The sequence below is a fragment of the Podarcis vaucheri genome (genome assembly GCF_965113315.1).
Source record: "Podarcis vaucheri genome assembly, chromosome: 8".
NCBI classification, from domain to species: domain Eukaryota; kingdom Metazoa; phylum Chordata; class Lepidosauria; order Squamata; family Lacertidae; genus Podarcis; species Podarcis vaucheri.
In genome coordinates this window covers 64803828-64828528 of record NC_138766.1, presented here as the reverse complement: position 1 = coordinate 64828528, position 24701 = coordinate 64803828, and the positions used below count along the sequence as shown (strand labels likewise).

General features: G+C 43.2%; 2 protein-coding genes across 7 annotated transcripts in view; one reads left to right on the top strand and one right to left on the bottom strand.

Moving 5' to 3' along the window:
* Window positions 1-2019: 2019 nt before the first annotated feature.
* Window positions 2020-24701, bottom strand: part of LOC309538458 (myelin P2 protein-like) — a 94998-nt gene continuing 72316 nt past the window's right edge. Inside the window, exons 1-5 of one of the 6 annotated variants that reach the window (XM_082234075.1) lie at window positions 5734-5907; window positions 4130-4238; window positions 3368-3540; window positions 3073-3174; window positions 2020-2187 (exon numbers count right to left, since the gene is read on the bottom strand). In XM_082234075.1, the coding sequence (XP_082090201.1) occupies window positions 2137-2187; window positions 3073-3174; window positions 3368-3540; window positions 4130-4202 (399 nt within the window). In that variant the 5' untranslated portion in view covers window positions 4203-4238; window positions 5734-5907 and the 3' untranslated portion in view covers window positions 2020-2136. Of the gene's footprint in view, window positions 2188-3072; window positions 3175-3367; window positions 3541-4129; window positions 4242-4985; window positions 5005-5069; window positions 5229-5733; window positions 5908-24701 lie in introns of those variants that run through there. The other 5 variants (XM_082234072.1, XM_082234074.1, XM_082234077.1 and 2 more) reach the window with 5 other exon arrangements.
* LOC309538457 (fatty acid-binding protein, adipocyte-like) lies at window positions 11317-17535 on the top strand. Its single transcript, XM_082234071.1, has 4 exons — window positions 11317-11476; window positions 12650-12822; window positions 13421-13522; window positions 17283-17535. The coding sequence occupies exons 1-4, from the start codon at window positions 11404-11406 to the stop codon at window positions 17331-17333; spliced, it is 399 nt and encodes a 132-aa protein (XP_082090197.1). The 5' UTR covers window positions 11317-11403; the 3' UTR covers window positions 17334-17535.

Sequence of the window (24701 nt, the reverse complement as noted above, 5' to 3'; positions counted from 1 at the left end):
GGAAATGGAGCTACAAGGTCAAGAGAAGCTGGAAGGCTACAATTGCCCATATCCCCAAAATAGCTTATGTAACAGAAGGGAGGAAATGCTTTTCTAATCCCCTATTCCTGTAAATTAAATTTTAATTGCTTTTAATTGCTGGATTTTAAATTGTGGTAGCTCACCTTAGGACCTGCTGGCAAAGAACAGATAACAATATCCAAATAATGTAGCCTGTGGGTCTAACGGTTAATAATCCTGTTTTAATTTCTATTTCATTTATTAGTTTTGTTGAGGAAAGTTTGGTAACCCTCTCAAGGTGAGAGGCTGTGTGAACTAGCCAATCCTGGCAAGATTTTTTTCTCTGTGGGTTTAACCCCTTAATGCATTAAATTGGGGTAAGCATGTTGGTTATATGAGGTTGGATTTATCCCGCAGGTCTTACTTCAGTATCTTAGTCACTAGAACTGTAGGCCATCAAGGCAGTGGATGGAGGAGGCAGTGTGCCTCTGAATACCCGTTGCTGGGAGTCACAACTGGGGAGAGAATACTTCGCACTCAAGTCCTGCTTGCAAGCATCCCGAGGACATCTGGTTCGCCACTGCAAGAATGATGCATTAGATGGAACTTTGGCTTGCGCCTGCAGGGCTCTTATGTTTTTATGCATTAGTTCTGTGCATTATGCACACAGCCAGATACCATAGCAGGAGCAGGTGGAGCTGTAGTCTAGACCACTGAGCCTCTTAGGCTTGCTGATCAGAAGGTCAGCGGTTCAAAACCACACGACAGGGTGAGCTCCCATTGCTTTAGCCCAGCTTCTGCCAACCTAGCAGTTCAAAAGCATACCAGTGCAAGTAGATAAATAGGTACTGCTATGGCGGGAAGGTAAATGGCCTTTCTGTGCGCTCCGTCACGGTGTTACATTGTGCCAAAAGCGGTTTAGTCATGCTGGCCACATGACCCGGAAAGCTGTCTGTGGACAAACACCAGTTCCCTCGGCCTGAAAGCGAGATGAGCGCCACACCCCATAGTCACCTTTGACTGGACTTAACCATCCAGGGGTCCTTTACCTTTTACCTTTATAGCAGCAAGTACCCCATTATTATCTCTACAGTGGTACCTCTGGTTGCAAACAGAATCCGTACCGGAGGTCTGGCCGCATCCCGAGGAATTTGCAACTGGAGGACTGCTTCTGGGCATGCGTGCAGCACGGTTTAGCGCTTCTGTGCATGCGCGCGGCACGTAGAGCGCTTCTGCGCATGCGCACAAGACAAAACACCGAAAAATACTTATGGGTTTGCCACGTCTGCATCCCAAAGATTACATATCCAGAGGGAAATGTAAGCAGAGGTACAACTGTACTACTTTAAATTTAGCATAGGGACTTGTATGTACAGAGGAGAGAAAAGCACTCTGTACTTGAAAAACTGATATTGGCCTAGGTGCCTCCCTAATGTGCTAGCTTTTTTCATGCATCAAGCTTTGTGGGATTTATGTATGTTCAGAGTTGGGGAAGTACTTGATTGTCTGCTGTTTGGAATATATGGATTGCCTCTTATTTAAATTCTCCCTAGCGTGTTTTTCATCCCAAAATCTAAACTGCAAACTCCACTGGACTTAACTTCAAGTTAGCCTTTATTGGATACCCTAAGTATATTATCATAACCCTTTAATCAACAGCTGCAGTTCACAGCCAGATTTGGGTAAGTAGCTTATTATACAGCCCGACTTCAAAGGGACTTCTTGCTCAATAACACATTCCATCCGAATCTGGTAAGCTACAGCCACTGCCCCCTACACTGATTTGCATTCTGGTGCAAATATTCCTGGAAACTGGTGTGTCCGAAAGGAAAATGCTGAAATGCAAAATAAACCTTTGCAATTAAGAATGTTCTTACATGCATGAAACTGTAAGAAACTTAGTTTGCAAAAAGGAATTGTGATCAATTTTGCAAAGTAAGCTTGTTCAAAGGGCATGTGTTTGTGTGTACGGGTGACTGAGTATGACTGATATGAAAGGCTGTCACTGAAGCAGCTTCCTTTAAGCCAATTCCTCGAAATTATTTATTTCAGTTCCACATAAGCGCTGTGCTCATTTATGTAACGCTAAACTAATATGCCGTAGGAAAAACAAGCTGAAATGGAAAGATAATGTCTTCACACTCTTCCATAGACTCTGGTACAAATGATGTCATTCATGATACATTCCTAGCAAATGAAAAAAATAATAGGTTACAATCCATAGTCTTCAATCATCTTTATAGCAATGCTGGTGTCTTCTCACTTGTTTCTATGTGTGGGGTTGTGATGCTGTTGCCAGTCACACTGGCCCAGTTTGCATGTTACATTAAACCATAGCTTATGACCAAGCAGCAGACCTGCACATGCTGTTGAAATCATGGACACACGAATCCTACCCTTCCTCATATACTTTGGGGGCTGTCTACTCACTCCTTCTGTAACTGCCTCACAGAAAGGACATAGGGGTAGAATAGCAATTTGTTAACTTCAGAAGGGTGGTTGTCATAATACAATGCAGCTATCAAGGCTGTAGTGTCAAGAGCCAAGGAGAATGCTATTCTTCCCAATTTCTTCTTGTTTTTTTCCACTCTCTCCTTCCATGCTCCAGTCTGATGGGCGGGGAAGGTATACTATGTCCTAGCACTGGTGAAATCAACTTGATTGGGAAGAATAGCATTATCCTTGGCTCTTGACACTACAGCCTTGATCACTGCAACTTTAAGCAAACAACAACAACAGAACTGACTGCCTTAAAACCCCGGGTGAAACGTAATGAGCTGCCCTGCATAATCAGACCATTGGTCCATCTGGTTCAGTTCTGTCTCACACTGACTGGCAGGGACTTTTCAGACAGAGGACCTTAGCAGCCCTAGCTGGCGATACTCAGGATTGAACCTGGAACTGTTTGAATGTTCCATAGGGTTGCTATATTCCCCCCAAATGTCAATTCCGCCTTTGAAATCCCTGTAATGTCCAACAGAATCCGGACATATGGCAGCCCTATCTTCCGCCACTGGACTATGGTCCTTCCCCTGGTCACATGGATGTATGAATGAAATGGAAAAAGCTTACCAACACCATAGTTCCATCTGCTATTTTTCGTTTGATGATAGTTTCGTTGCCATTCCACTTCTGCACTTGAATCAGAGTGTCATTCTCTCTTGTTATAATGCTCTTAAAAATAATGATAAAAGTAAGAGTTATAAGGAGATGAATTTTTGGTTTTACCTGCTATCTTTCTTCTCCCCCACCAACAGGAATATACTGTATTTATCTAACTGAAGTTCTGATTATTAGCAGACCCCTCTGTCAAGATACTGCACTTCCCACCATGGGAACCATTCCTAGGGGAAACAATAATATTCACCTTGGCACGCCTGTTATCCATTGTTATTTCCTCAAACTCTTGGTCTAGCTTGAAGGAAATCTCAGCAACTTTAAAGACAGTCTCTGTTCTGATGGTGGCTACATCTTTGTCTGTGGTGATGATCATGGTGGGTTTGGCTAGGCTGGCCAGTTTCCTTTGGGCAAAACCTACTCCTGCAGATGAGAAGGAAAACAGAATTTCACCTTGGGAGACTGACATTACGCTGTCTCCCACCCAGGGCCACTCTCAACCATCTACCAACCCCATGAGTACACAATCCCTGGACCTTAACAAAGGCCCCAAAAATATGACCCAAAAGAAGAAGAAGAAAGCAAAAAAAACAGAGACAAAGAAAGGGGAAAGAAACAAGAAGATGGAAGGAGAGGGAAAGAGAAAATAGAAAAGGGAAAGGGAAAGGGAAAGGGAAAAAAGGAAAAGAAACATTAGAGAAAAATAAAAAGGACTTCTGATTCTCCATCTGCCAGTTACATAAAAATATTGGGAGGAGAGTATTTAAGATATTCAGTCCATGATAACATCTATTTTCTGTTAAACAGTATTTCTTTTAAGCCAAAGTGCCTCAGACTCATTCTGAACAGTTTTCTTGTTGCCCCACTCCTTTCCCAGGGAAAACCTATTCTTTAGTGCTAAATCGGAGCAAACATCAATCCAGAGAAAATCTGCCGTTTCCTTGGACTGAATGCTAAAGAGCCATTTCCCCCAGGGGATAAGCCCTTAGTTTGTGACAAAATGTTTGCTTACCCAGTTCTTTCATATATTCATCAAAATTTTCACTAGAGATGAGTTTCCAGGTTCCTGAGAACTGCTCAACCATTATGTAAGAGTGATGGGGGGAAAATCCTTGTGAGTACTGCTGTATGGGAAAACATGATGATAATTTTTTGTAGGAAAAAGGTAGCTTTTGGCGGGTCAGCTCCATATTTTTTTATGCCCTTGGCATGTTCAGACAGGGAGTTAGTTGCTACAGAATGTCGTCTCCTGGGCTGCCACCTGCCAAACGTATAAGGGTGGTGGGACTACCTAGAAGGTCCCTCTGCTGATCTGAGAGGGTATCTCAAATATTTGGGGCCTCAGTCATTTAGGCCTTTAAATAGTTGGGTTGCCTAGGGGTTCACTATTATCTCTCATCAACTGATGACATATCCTACAACATTTCTCCGATGAAAATAGGGACGTCCCAGTCCATAGTGATAATTTTACTATTTATACCCCACACATCCTACTGGCTTGCCCCAGCCACTCTGGGCAGCTTCCACCATACATAAAAACACAATAAAACAGTAAACATTTTTTTAAAAAAACTTCCCTATAGAGGAAGCTTGAGGATCGGATAACTCCATATCCTCCAGCATTTCTCCAATGAAAATAGGGACATCCTAAGGAAAAGTGGGACATTACGGGATCAAATCAGAAACCGGGACGGCTTCTCTAAATCAGGGACATCCCTTGGAAAAAGGGACACTTGGGGGGTCTGTGATGATGCTTCTCCTCACTGCCAGCACTTTTTCCTCCTCCTGCTGCCTCTTTAGGCCCAATGTTCAAGGAGGAGGAAAACAGGAAGCAGCACTGCTTGCTGTTCACTCATCTCTTTGCTCACACTTTTCCTCTGGGCCTGATGGACTATGCACGCAACAGGCACTCTTCAGCCTGGCAGAAGCTAGCTGCAAATTATAGCACTGACACTCTGTGTGGTCTGTCCTCCTCCGCTCCTCACTCCCTCTCCAGGGCCTGTCCTCGTGACATCGCCAGGGGCATCCTGTCATAACATGGCCAGGGCCCATCCCTAGGTCTCAGGTTTGGGCCCTGAAATCTCCGGGTCTGGGATGCCCTTGACCTGGCAACCCTAGTGGCCTGCGGGCCTCTTCCAGGTCCTTCCTTTCTCTGTTAATGGTTCTTTATCTTTAAACTGGCATTGGATCAGAGTTTGTCCACACTGAGGGCTCCTTCAAAGAGAGGACAATGCCTCTAAAAATCAGGCCACATTATAGACACACACGGCCTAAATCATTGCAAATGATCCTTTTTTTTTTTTTTTACTGGGCCTTCTCTCCCTTTAGCAGCTGTATAGCAGGCAGTAATTCAACTGGTGAGGATCCCCCCTGTCAGTTGCATGCATATGCAGGAGGAAAGTAGCATTTTTGGGGTTTCTGCCTGTTATGTAGCTTGAGTAGAAAACTTGTTCTGGGGTAGAGGTGCAGGAAGGTGGTGGGCCCATCCCGAAAGCATGGAAAAGAAAAGTGCTTGCAAATAAGTAGATAGATAGAAGCGATTTCAATCAAAGCAAATCATGTACTTGAAAAGGTCAGTGTTTCCACAGAAACCTTTTTTAAAAGTTCACAGCTTACCTATACAGATATATTATCCTTAATACTGAGATTGCCAACACGGTGCTAAAGCCTTATGGCTTCAAAACCTGAAATATTTCCAGGGTCAAAAGGGTCCCAAGGACTTTTGCTTTCTGGGTAGGTGCCATTTTAGAAAGGTGATGGATAGAAACTTTGTGTTAGTAGTACAGAGCGTTGGCAGGTTAAATGCCTGTAAACTAATGAGGGTATCGTCATATGTGTCTTAAATCTCACCCTGAAGTGAAATTTCAATCCGGTTATTAAATCTCTCCCTTTCCTTCTCCCCACCCACCCCAAACAGCCATGACACATGGTATAGTCCTCTAATAGACTGAAAAGTGCAGCTAGATAAAAAAATGTCCGGTACAAAACGCAGCAGGGAAGCACAGCTAAAATTGCTTTCTGGACCCTGCATGTCAGTGCACTTCAAATAATACATGCATTAGCAGAGAAAGTTGCTCTGGAAGTATTGAAGGTTAATAAGAAAGTTGTGAGAGATAAAATGGTCATTGCTGCTCCTTACCAGCCAGGAAAGACCTTTGCATTTCCACAGAAGGAAACCGCAACGATTACACTTAGGTCAAAGCAGAATAAATGAAAGAGAAAATAACTTCCACTGTGCAATTGGATGCAAAATTTAGAGCTGGAAAAATGTGCAGTTAGAAAGCAATTGGCAATTGGAAAAATGGGCAGGGGGTGGGGATTATGACCCAATGTCAGGGACCACATGTACACAAATATAGGGCAGAATGCTTAAAAACAAACTGCCTAAAGTTAACTATGTGAAAGCACCATCATCTTTTGGGCCAGAACATTCTCTTCTTCACCTACATCTTTGGGCAGGTAGCACTTTTCACATCTTTGTAAATAGTCTCAAAGTCCACCTTTTTGTGCCTGTTAGTTAATGAACTAAGGCAGAATCATAAATGAATCTTCACTGTATAGTAAATAAGCACTGACTATTATGGAGAAATTGTCACAGATACAGGGTGTAAGCAAGGAGCAGAACACCCTTTATGTTAGTTCAGCTTCTTCTTCTAATTATTAGTGTGGAGTGTCTGATGGGGAATTTGAGTAGCTGGAAAACCTGCTTTACTAAAAACATTCCTGCATTCATTTAAGAAGCAGGCCAAATTTGGATGCACAACTGATGCAGTCAAAATAAAAAATCCTTTCCAGTAGCACCTTAAAGACCAACTAAGTTAGTTCTTGGTATGAGCTTTCGTGCACATGCACACTTCTTCAGATACCAAGAACTAACTTAGTTGGTCTTTAAGGTGCTACTGGAAGGAATTTTTTATTTTGACTATGGCAGACCAACACGGCTACCTATCTGTAACTGATGCAGTGTTGATGTAAAAAGCTATCCATTTGACACAAAACAGTCCAAACAAACCTTTTTAACACCAGCAATGACTTAGCTATTACAGTGTCCCTTGTGGCTGTTACCTTTCTCCATGCTGTGGGAATACTTCATGCCACTGTTGAATTTCTGCCTACTACTGTACTGTGTATAAAGTTGAAAAAAGGAGAGGGTCAGTTAGAACAAGGAAACTTCAACTCCTTTTATCACCCATTTGTTTGCATCTGATATTTGCAATATTTGCCACATTGTAAGATGATACCAATGAAAGTTGCATACTGTATTTGGTAGTTTGATCTCCTGTGGTGTCTCTGTGCCTCTGTACTATAAAGTTTCTGTCAACTTTAAGCTAGACTGACAACCATCTTGCAGTAGCAAAGGCAATCTAACTCATTTGCTGAACTGTTCAAGAGGAAGCCTGCAACAATGTTGCCCTTCCTAATTACTTGTAATTAAAAGCAGGAACGTCAAATACAAAGCAGCTGTAGGATAGAAATCATGATAGCCAGGAAAAAGGAAACACCTGAGTTTGTGCTGTAATGTATCTCCAGTCTAAGCAGAAAATGTCTTGTTTACGTCTCCAGTGTATTCCTGCTGTTTATCAATTTTTCCAAGATGAAGGTCAAACTTTGTGAAGTTCCTTTTTCTGAGCTGTAGGCGGTTTAATGTCAGTTCTTACAGAACGATTAGTTATATTTTTTCGAATAATATTCAACAGGACATTGACTAGCAGAGTTTTTAGAACTCTTAAAGATCTTTGTCATTGTATTAGCAAAGCTTAGCTGCAAATCATGCCTGAAATCAGCCTCAGTTCAGATTAAGTCCAAGAAAACCACCAGTCCTGAAACAACAAAACAACAACAACAAGAGTTGCTACAGAGCTTCAAGATGAGTATGACTCCAGCCTACCATTTTAAGGAGCAAGCAGGAGCCTGGTTCGCCCAGCAAACTTGTTTCCCAGGAAGCAATCTTTGCAACGCCTGTTTAGATGTCTGGAACATTGTGGCATGACTTGCCACCTACTCCCAGTCCATGCCAAGCTAGGTTTATGTACCTGCATAAAGCACTGAGTTCAACTTTTGACTCATAAATTACTTTCATGTGCATTAGTAGCTGGGTTGTGAATGATGTTGCGCAGTGGTAGATTCTGGAAGGCAGAAAGGACAAGACCTTTCCAACAGCTGCCCTATATGAAATACCATAAACTGAAGTCCTTGAGCTTCAGTCACCACTGCCTGGATGTTAGGAAAGCATAGAAGAGGCAGAATTGGTAAGTTCTGCCCATTACAACTGGGGGAGTTTATATTCAAATAATGATGGGAGAGGGCTGTGTGGGCTAGCCCCCTCTGTTGCCACCATGCCTACACTGGCAATACATGTGGCAGTCATGTGCCCACCATCTGCATACTTGGCACACATTGTCTGCCAAAATACATGTGTGGAGCTCCTGGATAGCTCAGCTGATTAGAGCATGGTGCTGATAACGTCAAAGTTCCAGATTTGATCCTTTTATGTGACAGCTGCATATTCCTGTATTGCAGGGGTTGAACTAGATCTATTATTATTATTAATAATACCCCACCCAACGGGCTGGGTTTCCCCAGTCACCCTGGGCGGCTCCCAACAGAATAATAATAATAATAATAATAATAATAATAATAATAATAATAAAGCGATAAAACATCAAACATTAAAAATTTCCCTAAACAGGGCTGCCTTCAGATGTCTTCTAAAAGTCAGATAGTTGCTTATTTCCTTGACATCTGATGGGAGGGCTTTCCACAGGGCAGATGCCACTACTGAGAAGGCCCTCTGCCTGGTTCCCTGTAGCATCACTTCTCACAGTAAGGGAACCGCCAGAAGGCCCTAGGAGCTGAACCTCAATGTCCGGGCTGAATAATGAAGGTGGAGACACGCCTTCAGGTATACTGGGCTGAGGCCGTTTAGGCCTTTAAAAGTCAGCACTAACACTTTGAATTGTGAACCTCAGGGTCCCTTCCAACTCTATGATTCTATGATCTGCTTACATGGAGGAGCTGTATGTGCAACCCTTATCACATAAAGAAAATGTGCAACTCGTGACCTCATGTTTGAAGTGTTTATCTGACCACCCTGACTGTGCTTTCTGGGAACTGCAGTTTGTTTACCCTCACAGAGCTACACTTCCCAGCACTCTTAACAAACTACAGCTCCCAGGATTCTTTGAGGTTTTTTGGTGCTTTAAAATGTGTAGTGTGTACACAGCCTTCATGATGAGAAAAGCTTTCTTCCCGTCATGAAGCTGATAAATTCACTGGAGTCCTGCCAAGAAAAAAGAAAAATCAGAACCCTACTCCTGTAAGGCTCTCCCAAGGGCCACGTAAACAAGAGCTGCCTGTCACAAAGAATAATAGAATAATTTCCCTCTATAAAAGCCCAGCTGTATAACTGAAAACTCATTTCCCCTCTTAAATGGGTAAAGAAGCAAGAGTCAAAGCTAGGAGCCAGCGAGAGGGAGGAAATGAAGGAACAAAGTTCAAAAAAAAGACTGATTCCTTTCAAAAATGAGTGAAAGGTTGATTAATATTGTTAGGCGGCCTCAAAGTTCTCTCTGTTGATGTAAAGCAACATCAGTGCTATACACTGAAAGCACTGTGAAACTATTTCAACAAGCGTGGATTTCCCTAAAGAATCCAAGGCACTGTACTTCGTTAAGGGTGCCGCTAAGACAAAAGCAAGGACTGCTTCAATCAGCACATCGTCAAACTCTGGAACTGGCTTCTCCAAGATTCTGTTCACATATAAAGGAGAAGCTACCTAACTTGCATGTTCCAAACAATGTGCAAACCAAAACACAGACATCCTTTGAAATTTACAGATTTTGCAGTGCAGTTCTTCAGCCCAGTATTGTGTACCAAAAAAAATTTTTTTTCATATACTATAAAAATGCATTTATTAGGGGAAATAACACAAAAATCTATATTAGGGGAAATTGCATGCCAAAGCATGCATATTTGGCAAAATCATGTAGGTTTGGAAAAATGAGAAATTGAGAGGAACCAAATTACAGTTTTGCTCATCCCTAGCAAGAACAATTCTTCCTTTCCTTTTCTATTTGCATTTGTCCATAACAGCATAAATCAGGCATAGGCAAACTCAGCCCTCCAGATGTTTTGAGACTACAAGTCCCATCATCCCTGATCACTGGTCCTGTTAGCGAGGTATGATGGGACTTGTAGTCCCAAAACATCTGGAGGGCCAAGTTTGCCTATGACTGGCATAAATCCTGATCAGTGGCACGTTTGATTTGTCCATTGATTTCACCAGATCTGTTCTGAGTGTGAATTAAAGGAGACAACCTGGTTTAAGCTTCCAGTTCTATGCACACACTTACTATTGCAGTAAGTACCATGCTAAAAATTCAGTGGGACAAAGTTTAGAGTAAGAATGCACAGAGTCTAGCTGTATGAGTGCACTTCTACTCATCCATGAGTGGGCCTATGGACTTTAGTAGCTAATGCAGCAATCCTGTACACACTTATTAAGGAGTGAATCCCTCTGAACTGAATTCGGTCTTACTTTTGAATAGACACGCACGGGACTGTAATGTGAATCAGCGTAACATGAGAGTTGATTGCATTCATTTTCTCATAGCCACTCTGATTCAAAAATCGCTCCCATAACATTTACATGATATTGTAATAAGAATCTTTTGATTATCCAAGCTGCCACATCTGAGCAGCTTTGAAGATCACAGTCTTTGATCCACCTACCCGAGAGCAACTAAAGCAGCTCTTCTACCACCATGCATTTAAAGTTTTGGCACGCACCATTTGAGACAATTCAAGTATTTCTATGCTGCTGAGTCATGGAAGAAGATAGCACTGTGGGCCTCACTATCTTCTGAATGAACCATGCACAGGATTCCTCTGTTAGTAATTGTGAGTGTGTAATCTTGTGGTGGAGAGGAGTCATTACTAAATCAATGCAGAATAAAGGTTACAATATTTCCTCCCCAACCAGGAAAATTAATTAGGATGCAACAGCAGAAATTGCCACAGACACTCAAGCACAATAATTAAGTGCTGACAATACAGTGATTTATATTGCAGTGACTAATAGTACTATGACCCACTGAGAAAGGAAGAAACTCTGGTAATTGGAGTCCTTGAGAGTCTCTGTTACCATTGGCTAATCTTTTGAGGGTCACATGCTCAGGGTTTCTTTTTAAAGTCATCATCTGGCTGTATAGTAGAGGTGCTGTGCTCTGTGTGGTGCTTAGTTAAACTTGTAAGAAGTTCCTCAGGAGACTTAGTTAATCCTAAACCATGTGTGAACAATTTTTGGGAACTTGGAAGCTTGTTTCCACTGAAAAATTTGATGACTATATGAAAGAACTTGGTAAGTAGGAAGCAATATTTTTTGTGGGTTTGGTTATGATGCTGAGTTTTTTGCTTTAGTTTTTTTATGTGTGAAAATACTTTTTCCCCAGCCACATTGATAACTAAAAAACAAATTATCAGCTGCTGTTCTGTAAGTATATAGTTCTGGATTTAATATTAAGTTGCTGCGTTTACTGGATTTAGACTTCTTTAATAAAGTGAGAGTCAGAATGGAATGCTGTAACTCGAATCAAGTTGTTGTTGCATAATCCTATGCATGCTTATTAAGCAGGTGCCACATTGTTATTTTGAATGATTTCCAAGTAAATTGCATTGTAATCCTAAAGAAGCTTATTAAGTAGTAAGACCTATTGTAAGCTCAGCCCATTTTCCACACAAAGGCTACAAGGGTACCATTTTTATCTGTTAATTTTTCTGTTTTTTAACTAGTACTAGAAAAAAGTCTGTAACACGGGACTATTCAAAAAATCTACTTAGAGTGTTTATAGTGCTAGGCCATTTTTTAAAAAACTTATTGAAATCCTTTTTACTCATTACCATTTAATCATGTTGCTGAACTGATAGCTACCTGAATAGTGTTGCCACTATTTTAGCAGCGGGATATCTAGAAAGAAAAGCCATAAGTGCTGCTTGCCAACAAAATATTTCAGTGTGGAGTGCTTCTCTTCATGAACCAGCTAATCTGTGGTGTTTCCCCTCCTTTCCACTTGCTTTTAAACGGTGCCCGCTGGACATGCTCAGCCCCCAATGGTCTGGGGGGGTGGTTCTTCATGGGTAGGGGGATATTGAAGTACTGGTAGCCAGTTTAGCTACATCGCTCTTTGATTTCTCTGTCCATTTTGGGGTTCATTTGAAAGTAACTTCTCAGAAATGATATATCCATCCAATGAGGTGGTTTTCCTCTATCCTATGTACCCAGATGTGATTTTCATCCTGTTCTCCATCAGTTCTATTCTCCCCCGCCCCTGTTCAGTCTTCAGCCCCCCCCCCATTTCTGAGCTCAACTGGTATTTTATGAGCAGTAAACACGTTCAGTCCTCACTCTTTCCTTAAAGTTATCCTGCAGCGCCTAGCTTGGGATGTCCCACTGCCCTAACTAGTTAACTGCCTTGATCTTCAGACCCCCAGCAGCTTACGCTGAGAGCTTAACAGTGTTTCATTTGGCTTCTAGGCGTGGGCTTTCCCACCAGGAAGTTGGCTGGTGTTGCCAAGCCCAATGTGATCATCAGTTGCAACGGAGATGTTATAACCATCAAAACAGAGAGCAGTTTAAAGAACACTGAGATTTCCTTCAAACTGGGGGAACCGTTTGATGAGACCACAGCAGATGACAGGAAAGTAAAGGTATGTCCTGCTGTTTTCTTAATTTATTTGATCCGAGTCTTGGTGGTGCAGGATGGATATCACTTGAAGTGTGGTGTGGGAGGCGGAGTGGAACTGAAATATCAGACTTGGATGGACTGATTTTTCCATCTGAATGTGGAGGAAAAGTTTGCCCAAGGTATCAAGCAGTAGTTAATGGTCATGGGAACCTTTGGTATACACTTCCAAGGCCATGGATGGGGAACATTTCTTATCCTGAGGGCCACATTCTCTTGTCAACGACTGTTTGGGGGCCATGTTCTAGGGGTTGGCAGGGTCCAATGGAAGAGTGGGCAGAGCATTGGACGTGGTCTGATTTTTGTCTAGTGGGCTACATTCCAACCACATACTCTCTCTCCCCTTATTTACATATCTCTACTTTCTATCCAGCCAAGCAAAAAGCTTTATCTGGAGGGTACCACCTTGGCTACCCCTGGTTTAGCTTCTGGAGATGTGTGCTTTGGCAATCACTCCATGGTTTGCCAGTTCATGCATTGGGCGAAACCATAAATAAGCTTCTTAACCACAGTTTAACATGATTTTGGATCCACTAACCAGATATCCACTCTTTTCTTGGCAGAGTATTGTAACATTAGACAATGGGTCACTCAATCAGGTGCAGAAATGGGATGGCAAAGAGACCACAATAAAAAGAAAAATAGAAGATGGAAAGCTGGTTGTGGTGAGTTCTTTTTCTCTTGTATCTATATTGCAATGTGACAGTAGAAATGGCAAAATTATGTGCTACCGCTAATGAAAGGGAGAGATAAAAATGGAAGCAACGATGCAATCTATACTACATGCCATGCATGGTGACAGAAGAGCTTAATAGGTACAGAAATTACTTTTAAGGGGGCATGGAATGCAATTGCTCAAACAATTTTTTTACATCAAAACACCACACTTTGATGGCTGCTCCTTGCAGGCATTCGTATTTGGACAATATATCCGTAAACATGGTGTTTCTCATTTTATGAGAGCCATGGTACATAATCTGATCCAGCATTTCCTTGCATTTGAACCTAAGGAAACAGAAACTGGAAACAGCTAAAATTCACTCGGGACAAACTTTAAATCGCACAATATGCTGCTATGGTTTAAGGCAGCTGCAAATGTTTGGATTGCAACTCACATCAGCCCCAGTCAGCATGGCCGTGATAACTGGGGCTGATGGGAACAGTAGTCCAAGACATCGGGTGGGGGAAGGCTGGTTCAAGGGCATCACTCAATCCCATTTTAAAGTGCTATTGACTCAGTGATATTGTTAAGAATACATGTTAATTGGAATCAGTGGGCTTAAATGGTCTCTGATGATGAAGGTAATGTTCTGTATACCATTTTTGCAAGTGTATAGACATAGGGTCAGATGGAAAAGGTAGGTATGAAGGTTGTTGGAAGGCACTGGAAATTGAGGGAGTTCCTGTTGCCAGCTACTGCGTAACTTCCAGATTGGATTACTGCAGTGTGCTCTAGGTGGGGCTGCCCTTGAAGACAACACAGACACTTCAAATGGTCCGAAATGCAGCAGCCAGATTACTGGCTGGGGTTTACTTGGAATTTGCAAAAAAGAAACAAACCATTTTGAAACAGTTTCATTAGTGGCCAGTTGTATTCTGGGCCCAATCCAAGGCACTCACAATACTATTTAAAGCCCATAACTACTTATGCTCAAAATATCTGAGAGGCTGCATCCTTCCCTACACACCATCTTGGATATTAAGATAAGCAGAGGGAGCCCTCTTGGTAGTTCCACCCCCTTCATAAGCCTGGGATGTGTGGTAGGCCCTGAGTTGTGAAATTCCCACCTCGCAGAGAGGTGCATCTGGCACCTTCGCTACACAGCTTTCGGCAGATGCTGATAATGCACCTATTTAGCCTGGCTTTTGAAATGTGAGATGTGTGCTTTCAGGACCCACCCTGTCCAAATGACTGTAATTTGTTTTAAATGTTTTTAATACTGAATTTTATAGTGCTGTAACTTGCCTTGGGACCTACTGGAGAAGGACGGGCAATAAATTTGGCACTAATTGATGGGCTTATAAAATCCATCCTGTTGAGTAAAGGGACATATTCCGTGGCCAGTACCTACAGGGTTTCAAACCACCTCTGCAATTGGCAGAACACAGGTTTTATAAACAAACTGATGACAGTTTTTAATACTGGGGTTTAATTGTTGTAACCTGCCCTGGGACCTTAGGGTGAAAGGTGTGTTGTTCTTCCTAATAATGGTTTACAATGAGTAGACAAATAGCTCCCTGCTTGCCACCCCAATGTGTAGGATCTCAGGGGTGGGGGACATCAAGTATTAATGGCAGCTACTTCAAAGATGCTACAAGGGTGCTGTCTAAGACTTTCTGCAAGAGGAATCCCACAGACACATAAGCGGGTTGACCAGCTTGCAGGCGTGAACTTACCTCCAAGTTTCTTTGGCTGTTGTGCCAGTTGTCAGATCTAGTCAAACTTACTGAACTCTGCACATGTCCATGCATGTAGACTACCAGCCGTAGGCATAGTTCACAGATTAAGGGAGACGCCAGGTAATTGGATGAAACAGTGGTTGATACTGCCAGTCAGCATTAAGGTACAGGGAAATCTGGGCACCTCTCTTCCTAGCTTCTCTTCTGTCAGGGTGTATCTCTTTTTTGCACCGAAAAAGAATCAAAATTATCTTCCAGGACACACGCTCTTCTCTCCAAATCTCTATCAGAGGTTGGGAAGCTGTGGGTCCTCCAGATGTTGTTTGACTACAGTTCCCACAATCTCACACTGTTGCTGAAATCAGAAGGGCCACAAGTTCCCCATCAACACTGTTCTCTATATTTTGCCTTTTATTAGGAACATACTCAAAAGCACTAGTGATAACAAACGTAGAATACCAGGACCCAGACCCCCAAAGCTTTACAGCTCTAAAACTGTACTTTGAATTGAGTCCCAAAATATGTTGGGAGAGGTGTGTTGTCAATAATCTATTGGGCAACAAATTAGTGGCTGCACTTTTGAAGCTGCTGGAATTTTCTAGACTGCATTTTGGGAAGTCTGACAGAGAGTATATTAAACTAGTGCAGCTTAGAAGTCATTGAGGCATAAAAACAATTTACTGTGGCTTATTCTGCCTCTGCATGACAATCAGTTATACATCATTCTTCTTCAGGGTTTGAGGTTATTGGGGGATGGAGAATCTAATTTTGGGGGCCCATGGAAATCTGTTGGTGAGAAGCAAGCTACTGGGGCTCAGGAAAAGCTTTGGATTTTCTGGGGTTCTGGCCTGACCCCATGCTTAAGGTTTAGAACAAGCACTTTGAATCCAGAATGATCTCTTAGTGAGCACTGACTTCCCACCTGCATTTGGAATGTTAAGTTGGTTCCCCACAAAATCACTTGTTGTGTTCAGCATTTGACATTCACCAGAACAAGGCTTCCTTTATATGTGGGGGCATGGAAGCTGCTGCCATGTATACAAATATGTGCACAGCTGTAAGATGCTTGTGAATGATGTAACAGTGGTCACCAGTGAGGTTGCCGGTTGGTGGTGTGAACGATCATGTGATTTGGACCAGGCCCATTTTGCTGTGTCATTTTGTCAACAACTCTGACTTGTGACTTGCAGAAGCATCTCTCGTACTACTGTGGCTGCATCTGAATGGAGGCTTGTTCTCTAGTAATCTAGTTCTGGTCCTCCTGCATTTACAAACACCATAAGGGATGTGAACAGGAGATGCTCCATACTCTGATAACCCCCAGATTAGACCATTTCAAGCTGATTTATGTGGGATTCCCCTTAAAAGCTGTAAGTGCTGCAGAACTTGCAGTGAAGCATCTGTAGTGGTTGCCTATTCTCCTCCAAGCCTACTTCAAGATGTTTGTGTTAGTGTTTAAAGCCCTAAAACTTTGGCCTCAAATGTCTGAAAGAGCAGCAACAGATTAAGATAAGCAGAGAAGGCCCTCCTGGAGTTTTTGCTACTCTCAAAGGTTTAGGGGGTGACAACCTGTGAGAGAGTCCTCTTGGCAATGGCCCTCAAAATGTGGAACTCCTTCACCACAGAGATGCGTTTGGCACAATCTTTTAACAGCAAATGTTGGTTGCTGAAGATGAACCTCTTTACCTGTGCCATTAAGAACTGAGTTTGGTATTCTACCTGTAATGTGTGTTATGGATTATGATTTTAAGGTTATGGGTTTGGGGTTTCTTACTGTGGTTTTTTAATGCTGACACTTGTCCTGGGATCTTTTGGTGAAGGGCAAGTAATAAAACAATTAATACTGCTGTCTTAGCTAAAGTCAGACTGCTTACTCAACTCTTGGCATTCTTGTAAATCTTGAAACTTTTCACTTCAACAATTATATATTTGAACAATTGAACACTTGAGCAACTTGTTTGAAGTTGCTTGTATGAAAAGAATGGATTTTGTGATGTACTGATTCTCCTGTCTTTTACCTCCTAGGAGTGTGAAATGAACAATGTTGTCTGCACCAGAGTGTATGAGAAAGCATGAAGATAGACTCCTTCCCCTGTGTGGTTAGTGGGACACAGAAGCAGAAGAGTTAGCTGGTTCGGGATGCAGAGTCCCACAAGGCAGTTGCTTTCTCCAAAGAACTGATATGTTATTGATAGAACCATTCCAAAGAACCTGTATACAGTATTCAACCTAAAAGTATGGTGATCATTCAATAAAGTGCTTAATGATAAAGAAACAATGTTGCTGTTTCCTTGTGGTCAGATTCTGTATGGAAGCCGAATAAGGAATATATCCAAAGTGAGATTTCAGAATTCTTTCTGTGGGATCTGCCCAAGCTTCATTAATCCCCCCTTAAAATAGTAGCAAAAACCTGGCATCTAGAACAGCCATTTCTGTTCTACAGCAGAAGGTTCTGACCTTCCTTGGTGTGGGACCTGCATGGATGCTCAGTCATAGGAAGTCTGAACACTGGTCTGTCTAGCTGGGTATTGTCTATACCAGGGTTTCCTAAACTTGGGTCTCCAGCTGTTTTTGGACTACAACTCCCATCATCCCTAGCTAGCAGGACCAGTGGTCAGGGATGATGGAAATTATAGTCCAAAAACAGCTGGAGACCCAAGTTTGGGAAACCCTGATCTATACCAAGTGGCAGTGCCTCTGCAGGGTTTCAGGGTTTCAGGCAGGATTCTGTCCCAGCCCTATCAGGTGATGCCAGGGATTGAATTTAGGACTACAGTGGTACCTCGGGTTAAGTACTTAATTTGTTCCAGAGGTCTGTTCTTAACCTGAAACTGTTCTTATCCTGAAGCACCACTTCAGCTAATGGGGCCTCCTCCTGCTGCTGTGCCGCCGGAGCACGATTTCTGTTCTCACCCTGAAGCAAAGTTCTTAACCCGAGGTACTATTTCTGGGTTAGCGGAGTCTGTAACCTGAAGCGTATGTAACCCGAGGTACCACTGTATCTGCATACAAAGCAGATCCTCAGCCACTGAGCTTCACTCCTCTGATGGACATTTGGCAGCAGTGTGCATGGGCAATATATACCGGTACTTCATGCACAAATATGCAGGCATCTCTCTTGACACAATAATGAATCTTACCAACTCATCCAGCACTGGGTTGGGGAGGAAATGTTGCAATTAACTCCATTTTGTTTGCTTTCCCCATTGCCATTTGTGCATGGAACTTTTCTGTCACATCTGCACTACGTTGTCCTCATCAAAATGCTCTCCCACACATTTAATCTGAGCAGCTCATCTAGAAGGGTGGGGCTTTGGCTCAGGGGCTGAGCAGACACTGAAGAGTTGCAGGGTTGATCCCTGGCATCTCCCCAATTAAAAGGATGTTGGGAATGGATGGGAAGGACTTGTGCCTGAAAGTTGATGTGACTCAGAATATGCAACTGGCTTAAAGGGTTCAGTAGTCTGACATGAGCCAGCCTCATGTGTACGCAGGCAGAAGAAGCACAGTTTGCTTAACTTTCAGTGTGAAGGCTGGATTCAGTGCCATATCATATCAGATACACAATTGCTCCCCAAACGTTAGGCAGTGAAGTCTCCTACTCCATGCATGAAGCTGTAGGCCTGTGCCTGCTTACCTGGAAGTAAGTCCTGTGGAATTCAATGAGGTTTACTTTTAAGTAGACACAGCATTGGATTGTGCTGTTAAGGAATCTTTAGTGGATTGGAGGATCAGTATAGTCTGCCCAGTCAGTTATTATTAGAGCTTTTTCCCACTAAAGGAAGACTTCAGATTGGATGGTAGATAGTTGCACAAGGTTGTAATCCACCCTGGCTGCATTTTTCGTGGCAGAACTTACACAGAAGCAGACCTACTTCTCATTTATTGGTTCCTCTGCAGTAGGAAACACTGTTCCTAAATTTCAGTGACTTACCATTTACGAAAACAAAAAGTGCCTGAGGCAAAATGCATCCCAAGAAAACCAACTGAATCTTACAAATGAGCTGGTTTTGTGGGGAGGTTTTGTGGGTATGTTACTTCACACAAAGTTCACATACTGAGTAAAAAGATGTTCTAAGCAATTCAGACACCCCCATTTATTTATTTAATCCGTTACTAACATTTATTACAAAAAAAACCCATACACACACACAAATATGTATATATGAAAAAAATAACATGAGTTCACATTTTCCTATCTTTAAACCAAAGCCAATAATGAATATAGTCTACAGATTGTACCCACCTTTCCTTTTCCAACTGGCTCATTTATTATAATTTTCATTTTTGACAACTTCCAAAGGCTCCATACTTTCTTTTTAAAGAATGTATGGGTTGCCTTATCTGAAAATACTTAAACCTTTGAGGAACAAAAGGTAACAGTCTCTCTCTTAGTTGTTCAAATGAAATGATCTCATTATTAACATGCAAAAAGTCTTGCAGAGTTTAGAAACCTTACATTTCCCATTCTCTCATATCTCCCAGGATCTCATTTCGTCTTCATTTGATTCTTATATTACATGATGCACAAGGAGAGAATTCTGGGGACGCTTTACCTTTAGGTCTTAGCCATACATTACAAAATGATTGTGGCACATGGATTTTGTATTTCTTATTGTGTTTATAGCCCATCTTTTCCTCCAAGGAGGTCAGTGTGGCATACATGCTTCTCCCCCTCCTCACTGAATCCCCACAACAACCCTGTGAGGTAAATTAGGCTGAGAGGCAGTGACTGACTCAAGGGAACGCAATGACCTTCATGACCATGTGAAAGGATTTGAACACTGGTCTTGGATAATTGATTCCCTTCCCCTGCACTACCCCAAATTAAATTGTTCAACCTCAGATATGAATTAATATTTTCAGATTGTTCAATTTTATCAGATTTCATCTACCCCATACCATTTTTCAAGAAAGAGAAGCAGATAAGGCCCTTCCCCTGACACATTACATGTGATTTATTCTGGAATAATTTAGCAAGCTGAGGCACCTTGAATTCAGTTTGGGGCAGAAAAACACCCCCTAAGACTATCTGTGTTGGTTTCTTAGCTTCCATTTTAAAACCAAGTGAAGCAGATTAAAGTGTTCTTCTCCTGATGCTTTCGTTTGGGACATTCTCATGTCTCAAGATACATTGGACGTCAGCTTAGGGTCAAAAACTGCCCCATAAAATTTTCTGTGTCTTGCTTTTAGTATTCCTGAATGATGGTGAGCCAGAGATGCAACCAACTTTTCACATGCAAGTAGCAAGACCATGTCTATCAGCATATTTCGAAAGATTTGCCCTGCTGAATCACTTGACCTACATGTGAGGTCAAGAGGCTCCAGATTATCTTGACAGGCTTATTGCTTTCATAAACTCAGGCTATGTGGTAATAATAATCTGCTTGTCCTTTCCCCTACATTACTCATCGCAACAGATGACTCTGTGGTGCGCCGGATCTTGCTTTCATTTGAGTTCTGCTACTTATAGCCTACAAAGAAATTGCATGAAGTTTTGCCTATTTGTCACTCTTTTTCTTAAGCTATCACTCTGCACCACAAGAACAATAATTGAAAATCGAGTAACTTTGGGTCACAATGAGGCTGTAGACACTTTCCTTGGGTTAGGATCTGTAGGCTAAAGGACTTCCAACCTGATGTGCTGCCATCATATCACATGCCTGTCAGGGCATCCACTGGTCATTAATTGGCATCAGTGACCCAGCATGGCAGATAACTATGCAACTTGGACCACTGGTATCTTGAGATAGCTACTGGACAGCCTGACCCACCCAAGCTAGGGGCAGGGGCTGTTCACCTTTCATGACCCCTTCAGGGTTCCCCCACCTTTAAACTTCTACCCTTCCCAATTGAGATGAGATGCCTAACAGTTGCTACCTACTGAATGAAAGGTGAAAACCCCTTAACCTAATACCAGCTGTGGTTGGGAGTAAAATGCCTTTCTGGCCCTGTTAACCAGTAGCTACTGCACTCCTCAGAGTCTCTAAACTAGGAATGGAAGGGCTAGAAAAATTTCCCTTCTTTCACTTAAGGAGGAAGGAGGTTGGGCAAGATGGCAACCTGTGTTTTAAAAATAGGTACAGTGGTAGAATCATAGAATCATAGAGTTGGAAGAGACCACAAGGGCCATCGAGTCCAACCCCCTGCCAAGCAGGAAACACCATCAGAGCACTCCTGACATATGATTGTCAAGCCTATGCTTAAAGACCTCCAAAGAAGGAGACTCCACCACACTCCTTGGCAGCAAATTCCACTGTCGAACAGCTCTTACTGTCAGGAAGTTCTTCCAAATGTTTAGGTGGAATCTTCTTTCTTGTAGTTTGGATCCATTGCTCCATGTCCGCTTCTCTGGAGCAGCAGAAAACAACCTTTCTCCCTCCTCTATGTGACATCCTTTTATATATTTGAACATGGCTATCTTACCACCCCTTAACCTCCTCTTCTCCAGGCTAAACATGCCCAGCTCCCTTAGCCGTTCCTCATAAGGCATCGTTTCCAGGCCTTTGACCATTTTGGTTGCCCTCCTCTGGACACATTCCAGTTTGTCAGTGTCCTTCTTGAACTGTGGTGCCCAGAACTGGACACAGTACTCCAGGTGAGGTCTGACCAGAGCAGAATACAGTGGCACTATTACTTCCCTTGGTACCTTGGGTTAAGTACTTAATTCGTTCCGGAGGTCCGTTCTTAACCTGAAACTGTTCTTAACCTGAAGCACCACTTTAGCTAATGGGGCCTCCTGCTGCTGCCGCGCCCCCGGAGCACGATTTCTGTTCTTATCTTGAAGCAAAGTTCTTAACCTGAAGCACTATTTCTGGGTTAGCGGAGTCTGTAACCTGAAGCGTATGTAACCTGAAGCGTATGTAATCCGAGGTACCACTGTACTACTCTACCCCGAGATTTCACAGGTCTACACTGAGATCTCACACGAAAATTGCCCTTCTTCCTCAACCATGGTGGCTGCTACCTCACTCCACAAATTGGCTACCACCATCAACAGACTCACCAGGCTGTGAGTTCCACACTCTTTCTGGATTATCTGATCAAAACTCCTAGTTTTCAGTAGCACGCATATTTGATGACATCCTGCCCTGCTTCTCTACCTTAAATTTTTCTTCTTCCATCACATCCTGTATCTCCTGGTATCTCTATCTAGATGCTTCTAGGGCAGGTGTAGGCAGTGGCGTAGCGTGGGGGGTGCAGGGGGGCCAGTCGCACCGGGCGCAACATCTGGGGGTTAGGGTTAGGGGGCGCAAATCCACGGGTTAGGGGGCGCAAATTACTTGCCTTGCCCCGGGTGCTGACAACCCACGCTACGCCACTGGGTGTAGGGAACTACAATTCCCATCACCCCTGGCCACTGGCTATGTTTGCTGAGGATGATGGATGTTGTCATTCAGCAACATCCGGAGGGCCAAAGGTTCCCTACACCTGCTCTAAAGGTGGGAGTCCGCCCTCACATTTTTAGTAAAGAACCACATACAGTGGTGCCCCGCAAGACGAATGCCTCGCAAAACGAAAAACTCGCTAGACAAAAGGGTTTTGCATTTTTTGAGCTGCTTTGCAAGATGAATTTCCCTATGGGCTTGCTTCGCAAGACGAAAACGTCTTGCAAGTTTGTTTCCTTTTTCTTAAAACCATTAATACCCAGGGTGCATTGCTTGAAGAGGTGCAGTTGCGACTTGACTTTGAGGAGCAACTCATAGCATGCGGTGTGGTAGCCTTTTTTGAGGTTTTTGAAGACTTTGGTGATTTTTGAAGCTTTTCCAAAACTTCTTTTGCAGCCATTTGGTAAGTTAAACTTTTAAAACTTTTTTGGGAGGTTTTGGATTTTGGGTTGGGGTGTTTGGAATTCAAGGACTTGGTGTTGGGAAGGGGTTTGCAAGAATCTGGAAGTTTGTGTGGTTTTTTCTGAATTTTTATGATTTTCTGTGACCATTGGGCCACTCTGCTGTTTTTTTTTAAAAAAAATTCTGGATTTGAATTTCTGTGTGGTGGGTGGCTGGGGGAACAGTTGGGGAGGGGTTTGCAAGAATCTGGAAGCTTGTGTGGTTTTTTCTGCATTTTTATGATTTTTTGTGACCATTGGGCCATTCTTTTTTTAAAATAATAATAATCTGGATTTGAATTTCTGTGTGGTGGGTAGCTGGGGGAACAGTTGGGGAGGGGTTTGCAACAGTTGGGGAGGGGCTGGGGGAACAGTTGGGGAGGGGTTTGCAATTTCTGTGTGGTGGGTGGCTGGGGGAATAGTTGAGGTTTTTGAAGACTCTGGTGATTTTTGAAGCTTTTCCAAAACTTCTTTTGCAGCCATTTGGTAAGTTAAACTTTTTAAACTTTTTTTGGGGGTTTTGGATTTTGGGTTGGGGTGTTTGGAATTCAAGGACTTGGTTCTGGGTTTGAATTTCTGTGTGGTGGGTGGGTGGGTGCTTTTGAATTTTTTGGATGTGAAGCACTGATTTTTTTGGTGGGGGGGGGGTTTGCGAAGGTAGGAGCTGTGCTGCCATGGGACCCAAGAAGACTGCTGCTGCAGAGGCCGGCGAGGGGAAGAAGGCGAAGGTTACGCTGGAAATGAAGAAGGAGACCATCCGGAAGCATGACGGTGGAATGCGTGTGACAGACCTCACCAGGGAGTACGGGAGGAATCCATCAACCATCGGGACCATCCTGAAGATGAGGGAGAAGATCCTGGCGACTGATGCAGCCAAGGGAGTAACCAGGATCGTGAAGAACCGCCCAGCTGTTCTGGAGGAGGTGGAGAAGTTGCTGTTCATCTGGTTAGAGGAGAAGCAGCATGCAGGGGACACAGTGACTGAGGCCGTCATTTGTGAGAAGGCCAAGGCCTTGCACGCAGACCTCGTCTGGGAACAGCCAGGAACCTCAGGCGAGCCAGAAGTCTTCAACGCAAGCAGAGGCTGGTTTGACCGGTTCAAGACAAGATCTGGCATCCACAGCGTGGTCAGGCATGGAGAGGCTGCCAGTTCTGATGTTTCAGTGGCTGAAGACTTTGCAGCGGAGTTCCTGGAGGTTGTGAAGACGGAGGGCTACGTTCCACAGCAGGTCTTCAGCTGCAACGAAACTGGGCTGTTTTGGAAGAGGATGCCCAAAAGGACTTTCATCACACAGGAGGAGGCCAAGTTGCCTGGCCACAAGCCCATGAAGGACCGTCTGACCCTGCTCTTCTGTGCCAACGCAAGCGGCAACCTGAAGATCAAGCCCCTGCTGGTGTACCACTCGGAGAACCCACGGGCCTTCAAGAAACACAAGGTCGACAAGGAGCAGCTGAGTGTCATGTGGCGATCCAACAGTAAGGCTTGGGTCACACGTGCGCTGTTTGTGGACTGGGTCAATCTTGCTTTTGGCCCTGCTGTCAAACAGTACCTGCTGGACAACGACCTGCCGCTGAAGGCTTTGCTTCTGATGGACAATGCTCCTGCTCATCCTAAA